Below are 24441 nucleotides of genomic sequence, written 5' to 3'. Positions count from 1 at the left end.
TGCAGGACTTCATTTTCCTTAGCTTGGTCACTACTATCTTCACTTACAAGCTTAGCTCTAAGTTATAAACCTGCATTTACAACTTGAGAAGTTCACTGCTATTGATCTTTCTAGTTAGCCATGGATGGCCTGGGCGGTAGCTCAACCTCAATATTTAAAATTGAATGTCTGAGTTCCAGAAACCTAACTCTGTGACACTCTGATGAACAAATCAACTGGGAACAAAATTCCTTCTAGCAGAAGGAGCCTGGAAGAGAAGCAGTTGAGTAATGATGATAGAGCCAAGATATGGTGTGCGGAGTTCACACTGAGATGAGGTAGAGAAGGCATTTGTATTTTGTTCTTCTGCCCCACGTGTCTACTCTAGAGACATTTCTGACAACAGAATTAATAAACTCCTTGGCCATGCAAACCTTGATATAACATGTATTACATCTATGATGATGATGTTTTTGTTAATAATTTCTCTACTATCTGTGGTCTCATCGGGGGCAAGACCCAAATCTTGTTCTTCACATATCCACCAAGTACTGGCTCACATTAGAAATACTGATTGAATACCACTACCCTATCCTCACACTTTGATCCTCACTGTAGTCTTGGTTCTTTTTCTTAGAATAGTCTCCCTCCTCTGCAATCCCATGCTTCTCCCTCACACATACCTCACCCCTGGCTCCCACCCTCCCCTCAGTGAGAAAACGTCTCTAAATACTTCAGGTCTGACCTGAGATATAGCTACTACCTGCAGAATCCTCTTCCCACCTGCATGGCCTCCACAATAGATTACCTGCCCTTTCTAGGAGCTCTCAGGTCATTGTCTAATACCTGTGTCACAGCATGTAGCACACTGTGTTGATTGTTGTTTGTCTACTTATACCAGGAGAAACCCCACAATAGCAGAGGCCATGTCTGGTTCATTGCTGAGTGCTCAGCACGCAATAGTCATTCCATAATATTTATGGAATAAATAAATGAATGGACATATCTGTTAAAATACACCCTCTCCATTAATTAGATGAAGTATTTTGCTAATTGAACATATATTATAGAAAATTAGTGAAATTTCCATTCTATTCTTCTTAAAGCTACTACTCTTCCCTTCATCCTACATGAAAAGAGCTCCCAAGAAAATCCACTCTTCTATCCAGCCAGTCCCTAGACATTCACACAAGGATATGTTCTGAATATAGGTACTTCACCTTAAATTAAACCCAAACGAAAATTCATAAACACCATATTTAAGCCAAAACTTGAAACTTTCATAATAAAACAAAACGTAGAGAGGAAATTCTAGTGGGTGAAACACTGACTCTCCAATGGGTGGGGATGTCCATGAAAGCTCATGTGTATTTAGCAGACAAGGAGCGTTTCCCATCAGGGAAGTTGTGCACTGTACAACCCAAGGAGTACTATTTGCATAGACTAAGCCTCATGGCATGGTACCTGCTGGAGGGTGTACCATAGAGCTTTACTATGGTAAAGCTCTAGCCTTGGTGAGGGAGTGTGGGAAAACCCACAGTATTTTTTTGTAGACCACGAAGTAACTGATTTTATTCTCTTCCAGGGAGAATGATAGGAGGGAAGAAAGTTAACTATTGGCCATTTTTTCCCCATCATCTTTGTTATAACTCCCTTCTGAGCTGCTGAGGCTGCAGGTGCAGTGCACAGAGGAGACACTAATTACATTTGTGTTAGTTGGTGGATGTACCACAAAAGTCTACATTTAAAGCAAAATGCAGAGGAAGGTGTAATGGTAGCCAAAATTCTTAACCCAGTAGTCCTTTCCCCCTTCTCTCAGACTTAATTTAAAAGTGTTCAGAAAGTATTGTACAAGAGATTATTTCAATTAAATTTTTAATAAGTAGACTATACAGAGGATGCCAAAAAAAAGTATACACATTTTAAGAAAGGAAAAAATTGTTTTAAAATTGTAATGCTCAATATATATCAATAACAAAAGATGAATACAGGATATATGTATACATATATATATTTTTTTGGCATCACTGGTGTGTAACTCAATCATGAATTGGAAAATGTGTATTCTTGTAAGGAAATATCATATGAAAATTGTTTTTCAAGAACTAATTAATAATAATCCCCGGAATATTGCAATGTATTTTCACATTTTGTTTGACTCTGGTACATACAGGTATTCAAGAAATAAAAAAGGGGGGAAAGATATTCCATCTTTCATCCTTTGAAAAAATGATAAGTTTGTGTTTCTTGACAATGTTCTAAATAATTGAATGAAGAAAATAAAATAATTGAAATTTTTGCATCAGTGTAGTTTCTCTGAATCTTGATAATTGTGATCATTGTGGTATCTTATAATACGTTCTTTTATTTTTGTCATATCTTTTCTCTTCTGCTTTCCTCATCCTCCATCCTATGTTTTGAGCACGTTTTATAGATTTTAAATTCAACTTTAACACTGGCTACTTTGAGAACTTAGAATTCCTTGCTAAAACATTTTTTTAAAGGATACTTTCTGGAAAATATGCTATTTGAGGAATTAACAGTTTAAGAAAAATTTCAAAGCAAAATTACAAAAATTGTTGAAGTTTTGTCTCTTTTATGTTTTGAATTGACCTTTTTCAGACATGTCTTTACCACAAAATTTTGTATGCTGAAAACATCTTATGCAAGTTGGTAATCTTCGGTGCTATCCAAACTGTGTGTTCTTTTGAAATTCTGGTAAGATACAAACAGCAAAAAAGTCATTTTTCAATCTTCCCATGGGAATAGATAGAGAAACTAGGACAGAAAAACCAAAAACCTCACAGACAATACCTATATCAAAACCAGGTGACAAGGTCTCCCTATGAAGCCTAAAATACAAGTGAATAAGTGCAAACTAGTGACAATTCCACAAGCCATGTGGTATTAGCATCTATGTAAGGATGTAAAGGGAAGCAAGAGGACACGTGATGGACCTAAGAATAGGAGAACACTCAAATCTCCAAATCATTGGGAAGCAGCATGTGCCAATCAAAGAGGAACAGCTGAAATTGTGGGGGCTTCTTGCCATCCAAATTTCTGAGAAGTGCAAAGGCTGTACCCACAGTAAGGTCTGAAGCGACTAATGAAGGAAGGCCCTATGAACTCCTGAAATTAATATCTGAAGCCCTTAGGGAAAAAGTCCTGTATTTGGGAGAAACTGCTAAGAAGAGACTCGAATAATCAGAGTGGAGATGCTAGGGGCAAGGGAATGAAATTCCAGATAGAGAAGTGATCTCAGAAGCAAGAGGTCATTTTTTTGAATGTTTCATGTTAATAAACAGAAAATCGAGAGCCATGAAACTAGAGAAGATATCCTGACCTATCACTCTGCCAAAAGGGTGAAGGGGAATAAGAGGTACAAACCTACAGTTATTTTAAAAAAAGTAAAATAAGTTATGAGGCTGTAATGTATGAGTACAGCACAGGGACAATAGTCAATATCATTGTAAAAATTTTGTATGGTGACAGATGGTTACTAGACATAGCGAAGATCACACTGTGAGGAATATAAATGTCAAATCACTATTTTGTACGCCTGCAACTAATATAATATTGTATCTCAACTATATTTTAATTTTAAAAAAAGAAAACCAATTTGGCTTAAAAATAAATAGCAACAGAGGTGTTTTGGATAATTTCAGTACAAAATGATTATAAGAGCACAGAAAGTAAGGAACAGAATAAGGTTCCTTTAGACAATGAAAGCATGTCAGGAGGATACCTACAAAATAGATAAAACTATAACTTAATATTACAAAATAAACTATAATTAAGAAAATCATAGAAGAAAGAACAATATCAATCAAAAGTTGAAAAACTCATAAGTGTATAATCGTACAACCCAAAGAAGAAAACCAAAGCAATGGAAGAAAACAAATACAATGCATTCTAATTCAGGAATATATTCCTGACATTAAAAAAAAAGAAAAGACTTCAACTTAAAAGAAAAATTACTTGCCCACATCCATGAAAAAAGAGCAAGTAATTTATTTGGGAAAAAAAAAAAACAGATGGAGGAGGCGGGGAGAGGGAGAGAAAGGCACAAAGACCTTATTTGGACCTTATTTGAATACTGATTCAAATAACAAATTTTAACATGCCAACACAACTGGAAATTTGAAACACGGCAAATTTGATGATATTAAAGAATTGTAATTTATCAGCGTGATAATGGCATTGTTGTTATGATTTTTAAAAGACCCTTTATCTTTTAGAGATATCTCCTTAAATATTTATGAATAAAATTATATGATATCTGATATTTGCTTGAAAATAACAGAGGAGGGGGAAGTAATTAACTGGATAGATAAAACAACATTACTCATAAATGAATAACTTTTGAAGCTGTGTAACAATTACAAAGCAATGGTGTATGGATATTGTCTACTTGGTATATGTTTAAAATGATTTATGATACAAAGTTTAAAAAGAAAGAATTTTTGTCCTCAGAATTAATAGTGTCAAAGCCCAGACAAAATAAATGGTTTGCATTTTCCAAAATAAACCCAAAGATTTCTAGAGCGCTAATTTATGGAAATCCTTTTCCTGGTGTCATGGTAGCCTGTGGCAATGACTTGGATGCATCTTCTTTTAACAGTAACTCAATGAACTTCTTTTAACACCCATTCAACTGAATGCATGTGTCTAAGAAGACTTTAATGTTAATTTGCTATTCTTGTTTCAGAATCGTGGAAAAGGGGTATTACAGTGAACGAGATGCTGCAGATGCTGTTAAACAAATCCTGGAGGCAGTTGCTGTAAGTATGCATGAGAGTAATAGTCACCTCTTTCTTCCTTTTACAAAACCATCGTTTAAGAAGTGCGTATCAGTGACAAGCCAAAGAATTTACAGTAAAACGGTATAAAATACTTACTAGAGAATACTTATATTTTCTATTGTTGTAGTCCTTCTATGTAATGCCATAAGTGTGTTAAAATAATTTCCATTCTATTATTATGAAATCAAGTCAGACTTTGGTGCCTGTAGCTGTTCTTTTCTCTTTTTTTTTTACCCCATGAGTTTGTTTCTTTATTGTTTTTGTTGTTTGGTAGGAAAGTGGAGGAAGGTTGAATGTGATAAATATAGACCTTGGAGCACAGAGACTATTGATTTTTCTTTCAAGACAAGAAATGAGTGAATTAGAAGGAAAAATTATGACAATTTCATTTTTTTAAAAGGAAAAACTATAAGTTAATATTTTAGAGTGGAATAAAGTTTTGCAAGTTAATGATGGAAACATGTACGCACATTTACAAAAAATAAATAATTTTAAGAAGATTGTTTGGATTGAATTAATAAGAAAACATTGGCCTAGATAAAATAGACTCAACTGGTGAAAATCTTTCCATATATTTAATGGTATTGAATCCGTGCTTAGACACTTGCTGATTCATTTATTGAATATAAAGCCAGAAGAAATTATTCTCTGAATAATAGGGTGGGGCCCACGAGGAGCTATTTATCAGGATCAGTTAAAGAGACAAACCTATATAAAATATACCCAGAATTAAAATCTATTCTATTTTTCAGAGTCAGTTATCTAACTAAAATCATTATTCAATATCTTGAGAAATCAGCCACACTAACACAAGCACATATCCTATGAATTTTACCCACAACCAAAACAGAAAGGAAGGGAGGAAAGACCCTGATGTCTCACTAGTTTATGTACTAATTAATGGTGAAAAGGAAAAAAGAGCCTTCACAATCTTTGCACAGGGCTGCTAGAAATAGCAGATCTGTGATGTAACCAAATCCATTATTGAGCTATCAACACCAAGTTCAATTGGCTTTATAACCCAGTCTTTCCAAATTATTCCTTCCTATAAAAGTGTATTGGTCTTTTTGCTATGGTAGGGGATAAAAGCTGGAGAGGAAGCCACAGAATTTTACTCTAAACACACAATGCAGCTGCTAACTATATGAATATTGAATATTAAATTCATCTTCTCACAATACCCGAAAGAATAGCTCTATTTCAGTGTTTATTGAACACGGAATATTTACCATCCCTGGTTCCCTAAGCTTGCCAATTTGGGAATGATTTTTTTAACCTCTTCCATTGCCTTCTCTCTTCACGTCCACCTTCCCCGCTTTGGGTGAATCTTTCTTCAAATATCCATAAACCTAATCCTGCTCCCTATCATGCTATGACTATTTTTGGCCTGCTTTTTAAAACAAAACAAAACAAAACAAAACAAAACAAAACAAAACACGTTTCTACTTGTTTTCAATTCCTATCTTTAAATAAAGAGTTCTATAATCCTCTTTTGCAATCATTGTTTTCATTTTGTCACTTCTGAATTCAATTATGGCAGTTTTATGCTTTTATTAAATACTCATTTTAAAAACTTCATTCCTTATTACTATATATTATAGATTATACAAGTAAATTTGCTGGCATGGCCTGCTGTCACTTTACCAAAACCAGGCAGCAGCTGGTATAGCAGTTAAGACTAGTTTGGGGGGCAGCCAGATGGCTCAGTTGGTTAAGGTGTGAGCTCTTAACAACAGGCAGCAGCTGGTATAGGTGGGATGGTGGGTTGAGCCCCCACAACTAAAGATTGAAAATGGCAACTGGACTTGGAGCTGAGTCACACCCTCCACAACTAGACTGAAAGGCCCTGGAGAAACACACTGTTTCCCAATATTCCCCAATAAAATCTTTTAAAAAAATGGATTTAAAAAAAAAAGAATAATTAGGGAGTCAGACAGAGCTGGATATGCGATATGCGAGTGTGGGCCCATCATTAAACACCTCTGAGCCTCAGTTTCCTCATGTAAGATAGACATTCAACCTAACAGAGCTGTGGGAAAGACTAATTAGATAAAGTACAGATATCATAGCAGTGTTCAAAGGAGAGGAAAAACAGGATAAGCAATTTCAGACTCAGTATATTCATCTAAAGACATATTAGATGTAAATCTACAGAGGGTGCCCCAAAAAGCATACACATTTTAAGAAAGGAAAAAAACTATTAAAAATTGTATACTCAATATATATTAAGTTGGTGTGAAAGTAATTGCGGTTTAAAAGGTTAAAAATAAATGCAAAAACTGCAATCACTTTTACACGAATCAGAAAAGATGAATACATGTCACGTTTGACTTCTGAAATTACAAGAGGTGCTCAGAGTGGTTACCATCAGTGTCCAGACACTTCTGACTATGGTGAACTACTGCTTGAGCATAGATAACACCACTTAAAATGTGTATGCATTTTTGGGGCACCCTCTGTATATACTCCTTAGCTACTCCCCAGCTAAGTACTAATATCAAAACAACTGTAGGTGCTCAATAAATATTTACTGAATAAATAAATGAAAATACATCAAGATTCAGAAATAGACACTATTATATATTTTGTCTCTCTAGATGATGGAACATTTACTAAAACATCCTTATTATCATTTTTCTACTCATTTCATATGAAACACAGCTATAACTTGCTTCCACTCATGAAATTCTTTTCTGTTCCCTTACTGATATTTAATTCTTTTCCTGTCATTCAAAACTCACCTTCTTCAATATGTTCTTTCTGATTGCCTCCATCCATTTAAGTCACCTCTTGATTCGTTTGGTTTTTCCCAGTAAGTACGTTTCAATTTAGGGATACTTCAGAGAGCTGACAGGGAGAATTGTGCTCTCATTCACTGAATGAGAAACGGATGCTTTCAGCTTCAGAATTTTCCACCTATTGGAGTTACACCAATTGAGGAATAACTAAGATGCTCTGGATAAGGGAGGCCTACACAGAACAGAGAGTCTAGAGTTCCAAGAACTCCATTCCAGGTCTGCAAAGATGGATTGAGTTGTCCACTGTTACTCCTACATTTAAAACAAGCAAAAATTGTTATTTCACCTGCTCACAAAGCTCCACAAAGCTTCATTTTAAGAAGTAGGTTACCACATTCAAGTCAAACATTCTTTGAAAGAAGTCTTATAAAAAAATCAAATTTTCTCTGATTGCTGCGACTAAGGGTAACCTAGAGAAAAAATTAAAGTCATTTCTCTAAGTGTTTCCCAGTTAGAAAGCAAGCAACTTAAAACTTGTGAGAAGTGGCTGACATTTATGAAATAGTTTATTGTCGACGACAGCTATAGATAGCTATAAAAAATGTAGGACAGTTGGGAACTCAAAGCGATCAGTAATACATGTCACATTTTCCTGGATCACGTGCTTATAAGACTGTATCTAGGCTGGTGTTTGAAAGCAGAAAAGCAGAAAACTTAAAGATTGAAAAGTTCTTGGAAAATATGTTGCAGGTATAATTATACCCCTTAGGTAATAAATCTTGCAATTTTTGCCTTCCTCCTACTTCATCCCAATTCTTACCCCCAAATTTCACAGTATTTGTCTGACTGTAATCTTGCTCCTTCTGCTTTTGAGCTTTAAATAGCATTTTTGAAAGCTTTTAAAGTGAGTTCAAAAGATGTTTCCTTCTTTGGGTTCGAATTCATTCACTTAATCTTTGAGGAAAGAACCTTCATGAGTGTTCTATCTTCTTGAAATGATTTCCAGGTAGTCCTAAGTTACAAGGTCTAGAGCAATCTACACATTCTGGAAGGATCATCGTGTCCTCATCGGTCATAAAGCACTTTGACAAACCTTAAGGGCTTCCTTTTCCGTTTACTTATAGATACCCAGGGAATATTCCATCTCCTCTGATATTTCTTACTGTTACCACCACCTTCAGTTCTTTCCTTGTCACCACTGATATCCTACTTTTCCTGTTTCCAAAAAAATCACCATCGCCCTCTTTTTCCCATCCTCGATGCTACTGTCCCTCTTTTTCCAGAGACAGTTCTCTTGGTATGTCTTCATTTCAAAGCCAAGACTTCAGAGCTTGGAGAATCCTGTACAGACAGAATATAGTGAATTTAATAAAATACAAGGAAATGGTTGAAAATCTAGTAATCATGTCTGTTATCTCTGCACATAGCTTTTTGGTTAGAATTGTTTTAATGATTGTAATGATGGGGTAAAGACTTGCAAACAAAAGCATCTAACCTTTTAAAGTTATGGCAACAAATATGGTATCTGAACATCATAGAAAAACAATAAGTGGGTATGATTATAGGGATGCTGAAAAAGATGAAATATTGCAGGTTCCTTTTGGTAAAATTTTAAAAACCTGTAACCTCCCCTAAAAAAGAACAGATTTAGCCTATTAGAGAATCAATTGATAATGAATTGAAGAACTGGAAAAGCAAAATAAGAACATTAAACTAAGATATTGTAGAGGTAGCAACTTTGGGAAGCCACCTGTCCTTGGACTGGGGAAACAAAATTGAGAGATTGAAATGATTGGTTCTGAGAGCACTGGAAAAACTGGAATCAACATCTGCTACTGGAAGGATCTGTTACTGCAGTGTGAAAAAGTGTTTCTAGGGTGCACGGAGAGAACAAACAGAAACACAGACTCAGAGAGCAAATAGGACAGACCACGTCTCTTCCTCCTCTTCCAGTCTCCCACTCTCTCCCTAGTGCTCTCTAATGGCAGAGCCAAATAGGGAGTCGGCCAAAAATGCAGCTTATTATTCAAGTCCCAGTAGACAATAGAAGGGAGGGTTTAAAGTTGAGAGACAACACTTAATAAATGGTACAGGAAGTTATTTGAAGGCAAAAATAAATTCTCCAAGTTTCTGTTATTAGAGTCTTCGAAAATGTTCACAGTCTTTATTAATGTGCAGGCAATGGTTCTATAGATCAATGGAAACAAAACAAGGGCAGTAGCATTAAAATAAATTGCTATCTATATTTAGAACCAAGTACTGCGCTTGATAACATTTATAGATTTAATGGACAATATATTCATTATTCAGCTTCACATTATTCAGCTTTACAAACATTATTTGACATGTTTATTCCATCTTCCACCTGACCTCTTATTCCTTGTTAGCAGAACCAATCTTACTTTATAAAGATGGAAAATACCAGAACTTCTTCTCCTAGCCTCCCTTGCAGCTAGGCAAGGACATATGACCTGATCCTCACCAGTGAGTTCTGTGAGCACTTTGCTTGTGAGTTCTGAGGAAAGTTTCCCCTTAATGACAGGAGACCAAGGGAGCACAAGCCATTTCTCTTTTTCTCTGGCATAGTTAAGTTTGCATATGATGCTAGGAACTGCTTTTGCTGTCTTGTAATTATGAAGAGAAACATAACTGTGTTGAAGAAGGCAGAGAAAAAAGGAGGCACAATTGGAATTCTCCTCCTGCTTGATATCTCATAGGGGATAATAAATTTCTCAATATTTCCACCACTTTAAATTGTAAATCCTATTACTTGAAGTAATAGGATACTGAACTTTTTGAATAAACTTTTGAGTATATGCTGATTCTGTGGTCAGAGCAAGTTGTATAATTTTCTATCCTTCTAAATATAACACACAAGATGAAAAAAGAAATTTGGTCCTAAAATTTCTAAAAATTGAATTTCACTGCATACACCCACAGACTGATAAATCAGGATTAAGTATGATTTGAAGATATTGAAGATACAATGAGGTTTAAGGTTATTAACAGTAAGCTTGCTTCTGACACTCATTCTGTTTTATGAATATCGTTCTTGCTTGGACACACTTATTGTCACCACAAAGATTCTGATGGTTAAATTAAGGAATAAGAGGCTAGAACAGAAAATGTGTTTTTTTGTTTGTTTTGAATTTGTCAGTTCCTATGGTATTTGCATTTCTTTCTGGGAGATTTTTGTTTCTCATTATTCACACTTGAACACTAATCTCTAGAGGATGGATTTTAATGCAAGGCTCAAAGCATTGTAACACTATAATGATAATTTACCAGTAAAGAGTAAAAGTAGTTATATTTTATTACTAAGAATTGAGAGATCACAGTTTCCAGAGAATAAATAACAGTTCTATTAAGCTTCTCTAATATTCTGATTTATAACCAGAGAATAAAGTAAACTAGTGGCTCAGTCAGAACATAGATACTTTACCAGAAAAAAAAAATTGGAACAAAAAGAAAATCTACATTCTGAAAATTATAGCTCAGTATTAGGAAACTGGAGTTCTAAAAATAATTCCTGGGATGGGGGTATCTTTCTCAGTAAATGTTTCTCTAAATCATCATTGGTACTGATAATATCAAAAGTTTATCAAATTCCAAGTGGCCTTCTCTTTTTTGATTCCCAAGAGAATCACAGTAAATTGTGGACTGTATATCTAGGAATTTTCCAATTACTATACACAAAATATCATGTCAGTGATTACATTCTAAATGACTTTTGTTGTTTCAGGTTTTTATAAATGTCGGATGATGCCAACAATTCAGTTAAACCAATTACTGATTCTTTCATCTGTGCCAGAATCTTGGATACATGATCAAGGAGCTAACCAATTTATAAGGCAGATGGACACATAAGCATATGTGTACAAATTGATGCATCTTGCAGATTAAAAGTCATTTAAAAAAAGTTAAAATTAGTCCATGTATCTAAACAGAAACTGAGTCAGAAAAATCTTGCCAGAGGAAGTTATATCTGGGTAGATTTTAAAGGAAAAAAATGTTGTTTAATAGGCAGCCAGCATGAAAGACAGGGAATTCCAAGAATACTCCTTTTCTCCCACAAATTTTTAGGGAACACAATAGACTAAAGATACAAAGGCATGAACAGCTGGTCTTTGGATATTGCTAGAAAGTAAAGTGCACACCGTGAGAACTGGGACTTGAGAGAGAGGCAAGGGAGCCTGTCCTTGGGGCTTACATGGCTAGTGAAAGAGGATCATGTGATTCTGCAGATTAGGAGACCCTTAGGGACTTTGGCCGCAGAACCATTGTCCTGATGGCAACATAAAGTCCAAAAGCAGTGAGGCCCGCTAACAGGATATGAAAATGTCCAGTCAAGAGATGAAAAGCATCTGAAGGGACATGGTTTGTGACTCCATGAATGAAACACGCTAACCAACTAAACCCAGAATTCTCCTTGGAAAGTCACTGTCAGTATTTATGAATGTTACATATGTGAAGACTTGGAGATTCTGAAAAATAATGTAGAACAGAGGACGTGCAGAGGACTTAGAGAATGGATAAGAACGTCTCAGCAAACTTTCTCACCTTTATTAGCATGTAACACTACATTCTCTTCTCCTAACCTTTGTGCCCACTTGCTTGCTGAGATTTTATTCCATTCTCTTCCATCCAGTCTCACAGTTCCTCTAATGACCTATTTTCTTCTATTATAATGACATATTTTTCTTCTATTCCTGTTTACTTCTCCGACATTTTTTTTTCTTTTTATGCTCTTATTCCTCTCCTCTGGCTGAGAACTAATGACGAATAAAACAACAACAGCAAAAATGACAATGTAAGAGACCTGCCAAAGACTCCAGGATGATTGTGTTTACTATGTGCAGTGTACATTTTATGTCCCCAGGAGAGCTATAGAAATAAAAATGGGCCACAATCCCTGCCTACAAGGGTTTAACAAGGAAAACGAGGATTCAAAAATAACATCTAAGTTATCTTTCTTGGAAGGAAACACCTTGAGATTGTCTTTGCTTTACCAACAACCCATTGAAGTGTTATGAACATGAGATTACTAAGTAGATGTGACCTGATTCTAGTTCAATATCCTTGGATTATGGTCTTCAGAAGTTCATTCACAGCTATTCTGTCAGGTTTCAGCTGATTAGGAAATGCGATTCACAGAATCGATGACTCGGAAAACCTCAAGTTAGGGTAGGAAATATTGTCTAATTAATGGTAGCAGCATGAAGGAAAGTGCTCACAGTGTCCTTTTGAGATCAGGAAAGGCATGTATTGTTTCTGTTTCTATGGATGACCTACAAAGATTAAAGCCAGTAAAGAGAAAGAAAAAAGATGGGGATTAAGCTCAAAGATGGGGGTTTTAAGTAATATAACAATTTTTAATTACGTTAAAAAATGGTTATTCCAAGCAGATGTGCATAGACCATGACAGGAAGGATATTATCATATTATCACAATTCCTTTTTTATTTTAAACAAACCTTACTCTAATTGGCAATTTGGCCTATTTTCTGTTCCTCTGACACCATATTGCACATATATATATATATGTATTCTGTTCCTCTGACACTGCATGCTCTGAAAAGCTAAAATTCAGAAAAAACTGAGCAAAAAATTCTACCACCCACAATGCGCTTTCTAGGAGGACAATTTCTTCTTTACATTGATGTGGTTTATGTGCCACAGCCTCTATCTATGGGTCACAAGGGAAGGACTCTCAGCTGGAAAGATTCATTTGACAGTGATTCTCTTTTAATGAAGAATGATTGTGTGGGAATTATTAAAGTGTTATGGCTTGAAGGTGAACAGTGATCCTTTCTTTGTATGTGTGCTTCTCTCCAAGGATGGTAGAATGACTAAGGTTAGAATCTAGTTAACTATTTCTGTTTTTCTTTCATTGATTATTTATGGGAGGATGGCAGTGGGACCAGGAAATTTATTTCTTTACTCTCTTGTAATAGTTGTCTGCCTAAAAGCTGAAGTATTCCCTGTATTAATGGAATGAAGTCCTATTTTGTATTATTTGGAACAACACGAACCTATTACGTATGATGTCTTTGACTCATAAAAAATGATTTTTTTTTTAATTTTGGGAATGGTTAATTCATAAAGTGTTGAAAAAATGAATAATTCTTGCAATAGTCAGGTAGTTTTTATTATTATTATTATTATTATTATTATTATTATTATTATTATTATTTCTGGGTCAGGAAAGCTTTCAGACAATATTCTAATACTTCTAATACTAGCATGTGAACTTCACTCCTTGAATATGGAATTTTGATTTTTATTATTAAACAATTCAGGAACAAATTCTACAAAAAAGTTTTACAAAATATTTTATCTGCCTAATAAATGAGAAACATATATTTTAATGAAGATGTCAAATTAGCAAAGAGGCACAGACCTTGGTCATCGCCTATGTACATTGTACCAATCATGGAAACAGAAGGTTAACTTTTGCTTTTTAGTCACAGTCTTCAGTCCCACCTCAGGTGTGTAGCTCCTGCATAAGGAATGCCCACTAAAGTCCAGTTTACTCACTTTGACTAAGGCGCAGTTCCTCAACTGGGACAATGGGAATACTAGTGTAATTTGGGCAGGGTAATTCTTTGTAGGTATTTAGCATCCCTGACTCTCTTAACCTGTTCAGGTTGCTATAACAGAATGTGATAGACTGGTTGGCTTAAACAATAAACATTTATTTATCATAGTTCTGGGAGCTGGAAGTCCCAGATCAGGGTGCCAGCATGGTCAGATTCTTGGTGAGGGCTCTGTTCCTAATTTACAGACTACCACCATCTTGGTGTATCCTCACAAAGGCTGGTCTCCACCTTATAAAAGTACTAATCCCATCATGGAGACTCCACCTTTATGACTTCATCTATATCTAATTGCCTCCAACGTCTTCACCTCCAAATACCATCACAATGGGGATTAAGTCTACAATATGTGAAATTGGGGTGGGGACACAAACATGCAGTCCATAACACTAGTCCCAATACACTAAATACCAGTTGGAGGCCTAGGTATTATGACTGCAAAAAAGAAAAACACTTTAACACAATTTACAATGTATCTAAGTGGAACTTTTCCCTTAATCTGTCTGTTCCTTCTCTCTTCCTTCTTCCTTTCTTCTCTTCCCACCAATCTCAACTCTGAATTCCAGAAAATCATTGCCATCCAAAGTAATGTAACCACCATTGCAGTGTATGAAGTGCCAGACATCCTAATAATTCTTGTTAACTTTTTTGCCTACTTCAAGGAAAATTTCGTAAATCACTAGAGGTTTCAAGATGTTTTCTTGAGCTAAGACAAGACTATGCTTCCTCCTCCCGGTGTCCTAGCATCCCACTTTATGATTCTGCCTTTTGTGAATGTGATTTAAGGTCCCTCTGTGCAATATCCTCTTTATTTTTAGCTCATTAAAAAAGTATGGTATAATTATAATGCATTTTATATGCCATATATTTAATATTAATCTTCCATGGTTTCTGACCTCAGTGTTTCCTCTTGATTATTTTGTTTAAAGATTACAGAGCCTGATCTGCTCATTTTTTAAGGAAATACTTTTATACATATCATTAATCCATAAAATTTTGCTGGAATATCAGGCCTCTGCCTACTATGTTATAAGCAGCTGGTGGATTAAATAGAGAACTACTTATCTGTGCTCTGGACACGTAAAAAGAGTCAAAACTCAGATTTTTATTAATAGAACATCCCAATTGTTTTAAAAGATGTGTAAAAGTTGCACAATTATGTAGGGAAATAAAAGACAGTGAGTAATTTACATATATAACTTGGAATGCAGACAAGGGTGGGTCACATTTAACTGTCCGCTGTTTTCTTTATGCGGTAGTATACGTTGAACCAAAAGTGTAACTTTCAGCTCTAAATTTGATACAGCACACCTGCAAGTTGGAAATTATTGCATTGGCAGCTCTGTAGTCCTCAGTTTTCTCCACATTTAGTCTGTGATATTGAATAGACTTTGTTTAGACCCATGGAATTTATAAGATAAAAGCAACACTATATCTCAGCATTTCCCCACTTAACCCTCCAATATCTCCCCATCACACTCAGCCTTTATGTGAGGTCCTCCAAATCCCACCTGAAAAGACCATTTACTGACCTTGTGATCCTCTCTCTGTCCATGGGCTGTTATTCATAGTGCTCCTCCACTTCATTCATGGACCTCCAAAGACCTTCTCTTTCTCCGACATGAGAAATTCTAGTCGCTGGAATTTTGAACTTTTGTTTGAAACTAGAATATAAAGTCCTAGAGGTCTTGGACCTCATTGTACTATGTCTAGCATCCAGACTGTTTCCTGATACATATTGGACGTTTCAAAAATATTTGTTGGATGACTCGACTGACCAAATATTGTTCATTGCTTCATCCATCTCTTCATTAACGAATTCATTTACCACCTAACCAAAAAAATGACAAATATTTTATTGAGCATATATTTAGTCCCTACCACTATGGAGTCACTAAGAAACACATGGCACTTGTGTGCCAAAAGTTTATATTTGTGTTCTTTAGTCCACCATTTGCTAACTGCAAAATACCCAGCATATTAGTTTTATATTCCTGCCTAACCAATTTACCATAAATTTAGCTTAAAACAACTCAGTATCTCACAGATCTGTAGGTCTCAAGTCCAGTGGGTTCTAACTAGGTTCTCTGCTTAGAGTCTCACAAGGTAGAAACCAAGATGTTGGTCAGCCGGGCTCTTTACTGGAGTCTCTAGGGAAGAATGCACTTCCAAGTTCATCTAGGTTGTTGGCCAAAGTCACTTCAATGTGGTTGTATGACTGAGGTCCCTGTGTCCTCACTGCTTGTCAGCCAGGGGCTGCTCTCAGCTCCTGAAGACTGCCTGCATTCCTTGGCACATACCTTCCTCGGTGTCAAAACCAGCTATAGTGCTTCAAATTCCTGACTTTGTCTGATGTCAGCAGAGAAACTCTCGGTTTTTCAATTTGATTAAGCCTACCTGAATAATTTCCCTTTGTTGTTTAAGTTAATATAGTCATAGGAATGCTACCTCATCATATTAATAGATTCCACCCACACTCAAAGGGGGAGGGCATTTAATATAAGAGCAAATTTCATAGAGGGGTCATTCTTAGATTCGGTCTATTATACCCAGACCAACTACTCTTAATAATCAGGGTGTGATACAACAGCTTTCTAAAAAAATGATAATAAGTTAATCTAATCAACCCAAAACATGGTTTCATGGGAAAATAAATTGGAGACCAAAGGTTGACCCAGACACAAGGATGAACTTGAATGTCAGTAGTTTTCAGGACTTTCACAGACTCTGACAAATGTTTAATTTGCTTGTTTTTAAAGATGTAGAGGTTATTCTGTGTTCTCGTATTCTTCCTTCTTTTGTACTGTTTTTTTCTCTTTTTTCAAAATATATGTTAGGAAATCAATTCTAAATCAATAAACTTTAGAGCATTATGCACAACAAGTATTTTCAAAGGTTTTCAACACTATTTGCTACATCTTAGAAAACAAACTCAAACACAGATTGGTGATCAAAAAGAAGGAATGATGGCTATGGCTAAGGTTGTGTGTGTCTTCTTGGCACATAAAAATATAAATACGCAATATACTTACATACGTTTGTTTTTTTCACATTGTTCTTTGACTTGTCTTTTTTCCTCTTAACAATATGGCTTGGTAATCTTTCCATTTATGTATTAATTTTCTATTGCTGCATAACACAAATTACCACAAACATAAAAGCTTAAAACAACACCCATTTATTAGCTCACAGTTCTGTAGGTCAGAAGTTTGGCATGGCATGACCAGTCTCACAATTTTGAATCCAAGGTATCAGCAGGGCTGCATTTCTTTCTGGAGGCTCTGGGGAAGAATCCGCTTCCAAGCTCATTCAGTTTGTTGGAAGAATTCAGTTCCTCACAGCTGCCTCCTCACTTGTCCTCCTCCATCTTCAAGCCTGCAATGGCACATCAAATCCATCTCATGTCTAAATCTCTTTGACTGACTCTCTGCTTTCTACTTTTAAAGCCTCATACAATGACACTGGGCCCACCTGGACAATCCAGGACAATCTCTGCATTTTAAGGCCACCGTGACTAGTAACCCTAACTACATGTGCAAAGTCACTCTTGCCATGTTATATAGCATTTCCACAGTCTCAGGGATTGTCCAAACTTCTTAACTGAAGTTGTTAAGACAACCAATGTAGGCATGACAACATCGCCAGGCATCTATACAAGTCTTCCTTCCTGGCCTTTGGGATTCTGGGTCTTTTAAGTTTCAATCTGTACAAAAAATCCATTCATTTAATCAGTCTTGTAGGATATTGATGATTTTCTTCACTATCTTTTAAAATAAAGGCATATGAAACATTTGGTCTATTTTGGTTTCTATGACTCCCTGGCCCACTTTCTTAGAGAACTTCTGAACCCTAATCTAAGGTTCTACTCACTTCTTTATTCACCTGTAATAAATTCTGAATCTATCTGCTTATATCTGTTTTTATTTTTATCTTTTTCTATTCCTGAGAGATATAAGAATAGAATCTCAACAACTCTGCTTTCTTCCCTGCACTCCCCTGGCATTCTCGACCACTGGTATACAGCACTAACTATACTGTGTTACGGTTAGTTGTACTTGGGCCTGTCTCCTGAAGTAGACAGGTTATCTCTAGACTAAAAATAGTGACTTTTCCTCTGCCCTCTACTTACCATACACACACACACACACACACACACACACACACACACACACACACACTCCATATACCTTTCTGTATTCATAGTACATAACAGGCACAATACATATTCATTCACTTAAATTCTATTATTTACAAATCTTGTTTAGGATCCCAGCATTTTACGTTCTAGAAATATTTTGGAGCTGGCTTTATATTCATTGTTTGTAAAAGACAATAGGACTTCAAATGCATTGAATAATTCAAGAAACGGTTAAATCACATTACTTTAAAAAACCACATTACTTTTAAAAATGATAGTGCTATTCCAACTTTGCAGGAGAGCACTTTTCAAGGAGCATAATGATTTTAAAATCTAAATAAATATACATGGACTATTTCTCTATGTTTGGGAAAACATATCTAATTGTGTAGAACTTGACATGATGATAGATACAGGCGAAAATCCACATTGAAAAACATAATTTCTCACATATGCACTTTGCATTCTAAGCTTGGTTTCTACTTCTCAAAATTTAACCTTGAATCACTTATACTTCTATGACTAACATGTTGAATGTACCATAGGTTTTGACCATCTGTGTGATTTATCCTTTGAAATGTTCCTTTGAGTGTTGGAACTGATCCAAATCCACAGTATCTAACTTCTAAATTGCCTTCCTAACTTTTGCCGGTGAAATCACTGTTATAGAAAGTTAGCCACACTCTAGGCTTATTGGCTCTGGATCCTGCAGAATTCCATAAATACCATCTATCTTATTGTTAGGTTCATATCACTGAGAAGGAGCCTCGTTACACACTGATTCACAATGTTTATACCTTTTATTTATCCATATAATGGACCATTTCGTAAAGAGACTAAATGCTTATGCTCTATTCTGCTAGAAACCCGAAAGAAGACAGTCTTCAAAGGAAAATATAATGGGACTAAATGTGACTAAAAATAATAACTCAATGGTAATAATAAAGCCAGCCATCACTATCATGTGTTATTAAGTACTTACTACGAACCAAGCTTTAGCTAAAAGCTTTATGTACATCGTTTCACTTAACCTTCATACCTGGAGGGCTATGGGTCTCATTATATTCATTTCACAAATGAAGAAACTGAGACCCAGAAAAGTTAAATAACTTTTTCAATATCACACAGCTGGTTCATGGCAGAGTTAGGATTCGAATGCAAAATAAAAGATGACTGCAGAGTTTATGCTCTAAATCCCTCTGCTGTCTGCCTTCCTCCACCATACCCTGCTATAGACTGTGTTGGATCCAAAGCCAGAAACACAGACGAGCAGACAGAGGCCTAATCACCGACTGCAGGAATTCAAAGGCTAACACTGACATGAGACGAGTGAGACACATCCGTTTTAAAGATCACACAGCAGGAAAAATGTCACACCTATTTTTAAACACAGGTGCATTGCAGCAGGTGTGCCTGTTTATGTTTCCCTCTGCTTTTTTCCTCTTGGATTCAGTTCTTGAAAACTACTTAACTTGACATCATGAGAAAAAATCACTTTACATGCTGTAATTTAAAAATCTGTCTCAAATAGATTAAGATTGTGCAAATGCATATTCTATTCTTTTTAGGATAAGAGTAGGTGGGAATAATGATAGCTCCACAGGTGTAACTCTTCCAGGTACAGTCAGTTTTGTCACTTTCTCAATATCCAGAATGATGGTCGCATCAAAAGTTGAACATCCCTGGTGTGAGATGATGGTAAGAAATTGTGTAGAAGACTTCTTTAAGTCTTTGTGGCCAAATTCATTTCATTCAATTACTGCATTTCTTCACAAATAGTTGCCCTTTTATGCCAGTTTTGTGGGGTCAAAAATATAGTGCAGCATTCAAGAGCTGTTTATCCAGACTGGTCTTACCTTGCATGCTTGGTTCTGGAATCTGCTGATGACCAGGCTGACTTTTAAAACACAACTACCTACTGGCTTATCCTTCGATGTTTTGTAGAACATATCCTTTTTTTTGCCTCAAAGTCCAGCAACAGACAAAGAGACTAAGAGCACTTAGCTTTCTTCATTCATTTATCCAACTTTTTTTTTTTTTTAAGATTTTATTGGGGAAGGAGAACAGGACTTTATTGGGGAACAGTGTGTACTTCCAGGACTTTTTTCCAAGTCAAGTTGTAGTCCTTTCAGTCTTAGTTGTGGAGGACGCAGCTCAGCTCCAGGTCCAGTTGTCGTTGCTAGTTGCAGGGGGTGCAGCCCACCATCTCTTACAGGAGTTGTACCGGCAACCTTGTGGTTGAGAGGACGCGCTCCAACCAACTGAGCCATCTGGGAGCACAGCGGCAGCTCAGCTCAAGGTGCCATGTTCAATCTTAGTTGCAGGGGGCAGAGCCCACCATCCCTCACCGGACTCGAGGAGTTGAACTTGCAACCTTGTGGTTGAGCCCACAGGCCCATGTGGGAATCGAACCGGCAGTCTTCAGAGTTAGGAGCATGGAGCTCCAACCACCTGAGCCACCGGTCTGGCCATATCCAACTTTTTTAATTATCAAGAATGATGAGAAAGATAGGCTAAAAGGAATTAACATGGTTTGCTCTATGAAAGACAATATTAAGAGAAGTATAATACAAGCCTCAGACTGGAGAACATATTTACAAAAGATACATCTGGCAAAGGACTGTTATCCAAAATATGCAAAGACTCTTAAAACTCAACAATAAGAAAACATACAACCTGACTTAAAAATGGGCCAAAGACCTTAACAGGCACCTCACCAAAGAAGATGTGCAGATAACAAATAAGCATATGAAAAGATGCTCAACATCTTTTTGCAAATTACAACACTGAGATACCACTGCATACCTATTAGAATGACCAAAATCCAGAGCAATGACAACACCAAATACTGGTAAGGATGAGGAGCCATAAGAACTCCCATTCATCGCTGGTGGGAATGCACAATGGTACAGCCACTTTGGAAGATAGTTTAGCAATTTCTTACAAAATTAAACTTACTCTTAACCATATGATCCAGTAGTCGCACTCCTTAATATTTACTCAAAGAAGCTGAAAACTTATGTCCACACAGAATCCTGCCCACGTATGTTGATAGCAGTTTTATTTATGATTGTCAAAACAGGGGAGCAACCAAGATAACCTTCGGTAGGTGAATGAATAAATTGTGACACATCCAGACAATGGAATATTAATAAGCACTGAAAAGAAATGAGCTGTCAAGCCATGAAAAGACATGGAGGAAATTTAAATGAATGTTGCTAAATGAAAGAAACCAATCTGAAAAGGTTACATACTGTATCATTCTAGCTATCTCTGACATTCTGGAAATGGCAAAACTAGGGATACAGTAAAAAGATCAGTGATTGCCAGGGCTTGGGATGGAGCACAGAGGATTTTTAGGGCAGTGAAAATACTCTGTATGATACCATAATGATGGATACATGTCATTAAACATCTGCTCAACCTCATAGAATGCACAACCAAGAGTGAACTATAAACTATGGACTTTGGGTGATTATGACATGTCAGAGTAAGTTCATCAATTGTAACAAATGCTATGTTACACTCTGGCGAAAGATGTTTACAGAGGAGGAAGCTATGCATGAGTAGGCATAGGGAGTATATAGGAACGCTTGGTATTTTCCCCTCAGTTTTGCTGTGAACCTAAACCTACTTTAAAAGACAAATTCTCTTTAAATTCTCTTTAAAAGGTACTTCGAGTTTTCTTTTAAAAGATCTATCTGAACTTTTCTAGCTTTACATATTATATATTATTACTCTCATCAGATGACTCAATAGTGAAAAGAACTGACTCTGAGATCTCACATTAGCAATGTTATAACAAAACAATTCCGCAATATGTTTATGGTCAAATGAAAATTAAAATTCAATTGTGTAAATATTCATAGGACAAGATCGTGTGTTAAAGTGAACTTTTATATACCCTAAACTGAGAAAGCAGACTTTGCAGGTAGGTGGGCAATAACAACAGTTATCCTTCACATACTCATTATCCAAAAATTTCACTTTGAAAATGATTTTAAATTACTACACCTGGTAAAGAATACAAGATTCAGCAAATCTGATATCCAGTTATTGATTTGTAGCACAGATTGAAGCCAAATATCCACCCTACACTATCCTGGTTCCCAGATTGAGATTGTCTCATTTTAGGGACACAAGAGGGCATTAGTTAAAGGCTACAATACAATTTTCAACATGTCAATATGTTTATGAAAATCACATACATAGCTTTGAGAATGATGCAATAGTTAATGAAGATCCCAACCCTATTTGATTTGGCTTACATTGTCCCATTAGGGTGGTAAACCAGGTATTTTGCTATTGATAAAGTCCTGGCTGGCAGCCAGAGAGAGTATAGACATTCTGTGGGCTACTGGGCTATGTGTTTCTGATTAATAAGGAGACGAGCTAGTTAATGATTACTTATTAAATGTTGTATTATAAATACACTTTCTAAATATGGCCTCTACCAGATGAACAGCAACAAAAGTGATCATTGGAAGTAAAAACTGTAGTAACTATTAAATGATCCATTCATATTATGCGAAATCAAGCCAGGCAAAACTATTCCTTCTGCATCCCAGAAAGCAGGGTACGAGCAGCCCAAAGGAATTGGGCAAAAGCTCTGTACTTTCCCTTTAATGGGAGAAAAGGCAGAATCAGTGGGTGACTCCAAATTCTCTCACTGGTGCTTTCTCTTATAGTTTCTTTTCCTGAAGAGTGGCGTCTCTAATATCAGTTTTTCTCCTATATGGAAGAAGCCCGGTATTCTAGAGTTTCTGTGCAGAAATGATTTTTTGGCCTGATTACAGGATTGTCTTTCACTTTTAATATCAAACCTAGGAAAGTAAATTGCTGAGCAACTAAGGATTAAAACCTGAGATTGCTCAAATGTTGTGAAGAGCTTTGCGGATAGGATATGCTTTCTCTGATTACCATAAATCTCTGCACTATTCCTCAGCCTAGTGGTTAAGATCACACACTCCAGGCCAGACTATGTGGATTCAAATCGCATCACTGCTACTAACTGTATGAACTTGAGCACATTATTTAATTTAGCTGATCTTTATATGTAAAATGGAGAGACTAGAAAAATATATATATATATATATATTTAATATAATACATTAGTATATAATAGGATTAATATATTTGGTAAATCCCTTAGAACAGTGCCTGTCATATAGTAAGTGCTATTTAAAACTTATTAAATAAAAACATTTAAATGTGAGTTTTGCGTGCTTTACTCTTAATGTTATCTGTTTGTCCTTTAGAGGCATTTGAGTTTGGGATTCCTATTCTTAATCTCTTGAAGTCTGATTCTAGGATCCTTAGAGTAATCCTTCAGAGAGGGCTTAAAAAGTCTTTGCCTGTAAAGCATTTTTCTAAATTTATTATAATCTACAACCTTGTTTAATAGGGAAAATTGATACTCTAATACAGGAACTTGGTGTTTTTTTAAAAAAGTATATATATATATATATATATATATATGAGTTGAGGCCACTTGAGGCTTAGAAGTAACATATCAAAGCCTTCAGGGTTTTGGTAAAATTGTATTTTATTTTCTTTAAAAGAAATGTCAGATCATGATAGATCATTTGATCATTTTTTTTAAGTATCAAGATATTTTATGATTATCATAGAGAATCTCTGAACAACTAACATGTACAGGCAAAGTTGATTTATTTTATAATTTTCTGAAGCATTCCTCTGAAGTATTTTAATTACTAAATGAGCTATTGCTGCTGGTATCTGAAAATTAGTAACCTTCAATGTAATTCCTCATATAAATTATTTAAGTAGATTGCTTTAGTGATATATTTGTATAATAATTATACCTTTCATATATTTAGAATTTTTGTAATTTGATAGGTTTTCATTTTACTTTGATAAATCTTGAAACATTTATTCCATAAATTGTGTAAACATTGTATAAATAGTAGAATATAATAAATGGGTACTTAATCTTTACTTGGGAGGAAATATGGCCTACAATGGTTAGATTTTAAAATTATCAAGAGGATTATCTCCAAGTCTCTCTTTAACATAGTTAATATGATTTTTATCTATTATGTCTTTACAACTTTGGATCCATTTCATGTCTTGCACTACTCTCAAGCACTCCAATGTGTCCACAGAAAGGGAAAAAATTCTTTCTAACCAAAGAGCAAGCTGAAATTATTTTTTTCTTTACTATAGGAA

The 24441-nt window shown here is 35.7% G+C and overlaps 1 protein-coding gene across 2 annotated transcripts in view; it reads left to right on the top strand.

The window, feature by feature from the left end:
• The window catches only part of CAMK4 (calcium/calmodulin dependent protein kinase IV), a 193544-nt gene that overhangs the window by 130453 nt on the left and 38650 nt on the right, over positions 1-24441 (top strand). For both annotated transcript variants that reach the window (XM_081053187.1, XM_081053188.1), the window contains one exon: positions 4688-4760. In XM_081053187.1, coding sequence (XP_080909313.1) covers positions 4688-4760 — 73 coding nt within the window. The remainder of the gene's footprint in view (positions 1-4687; positions 4761-24441) is intronic.

This window comes from Rhinolophus hipposideros (genome assembly GCF_964194185.1).
Source record: "Rhinolophus hipposideros genome assembly, chromosome: 7".
Lineage (NCBI taxonomy): Eukaryota > Metazoa > Chordata > Mammalia > Chiroptera > Rhinolophidae > Rhinolophus > Rhinolophus hipposideros.
Note: the sequence above shows the minus strand (reverse complement) of the source record. Positions and strands in the feature narration are given on the sequence as shown.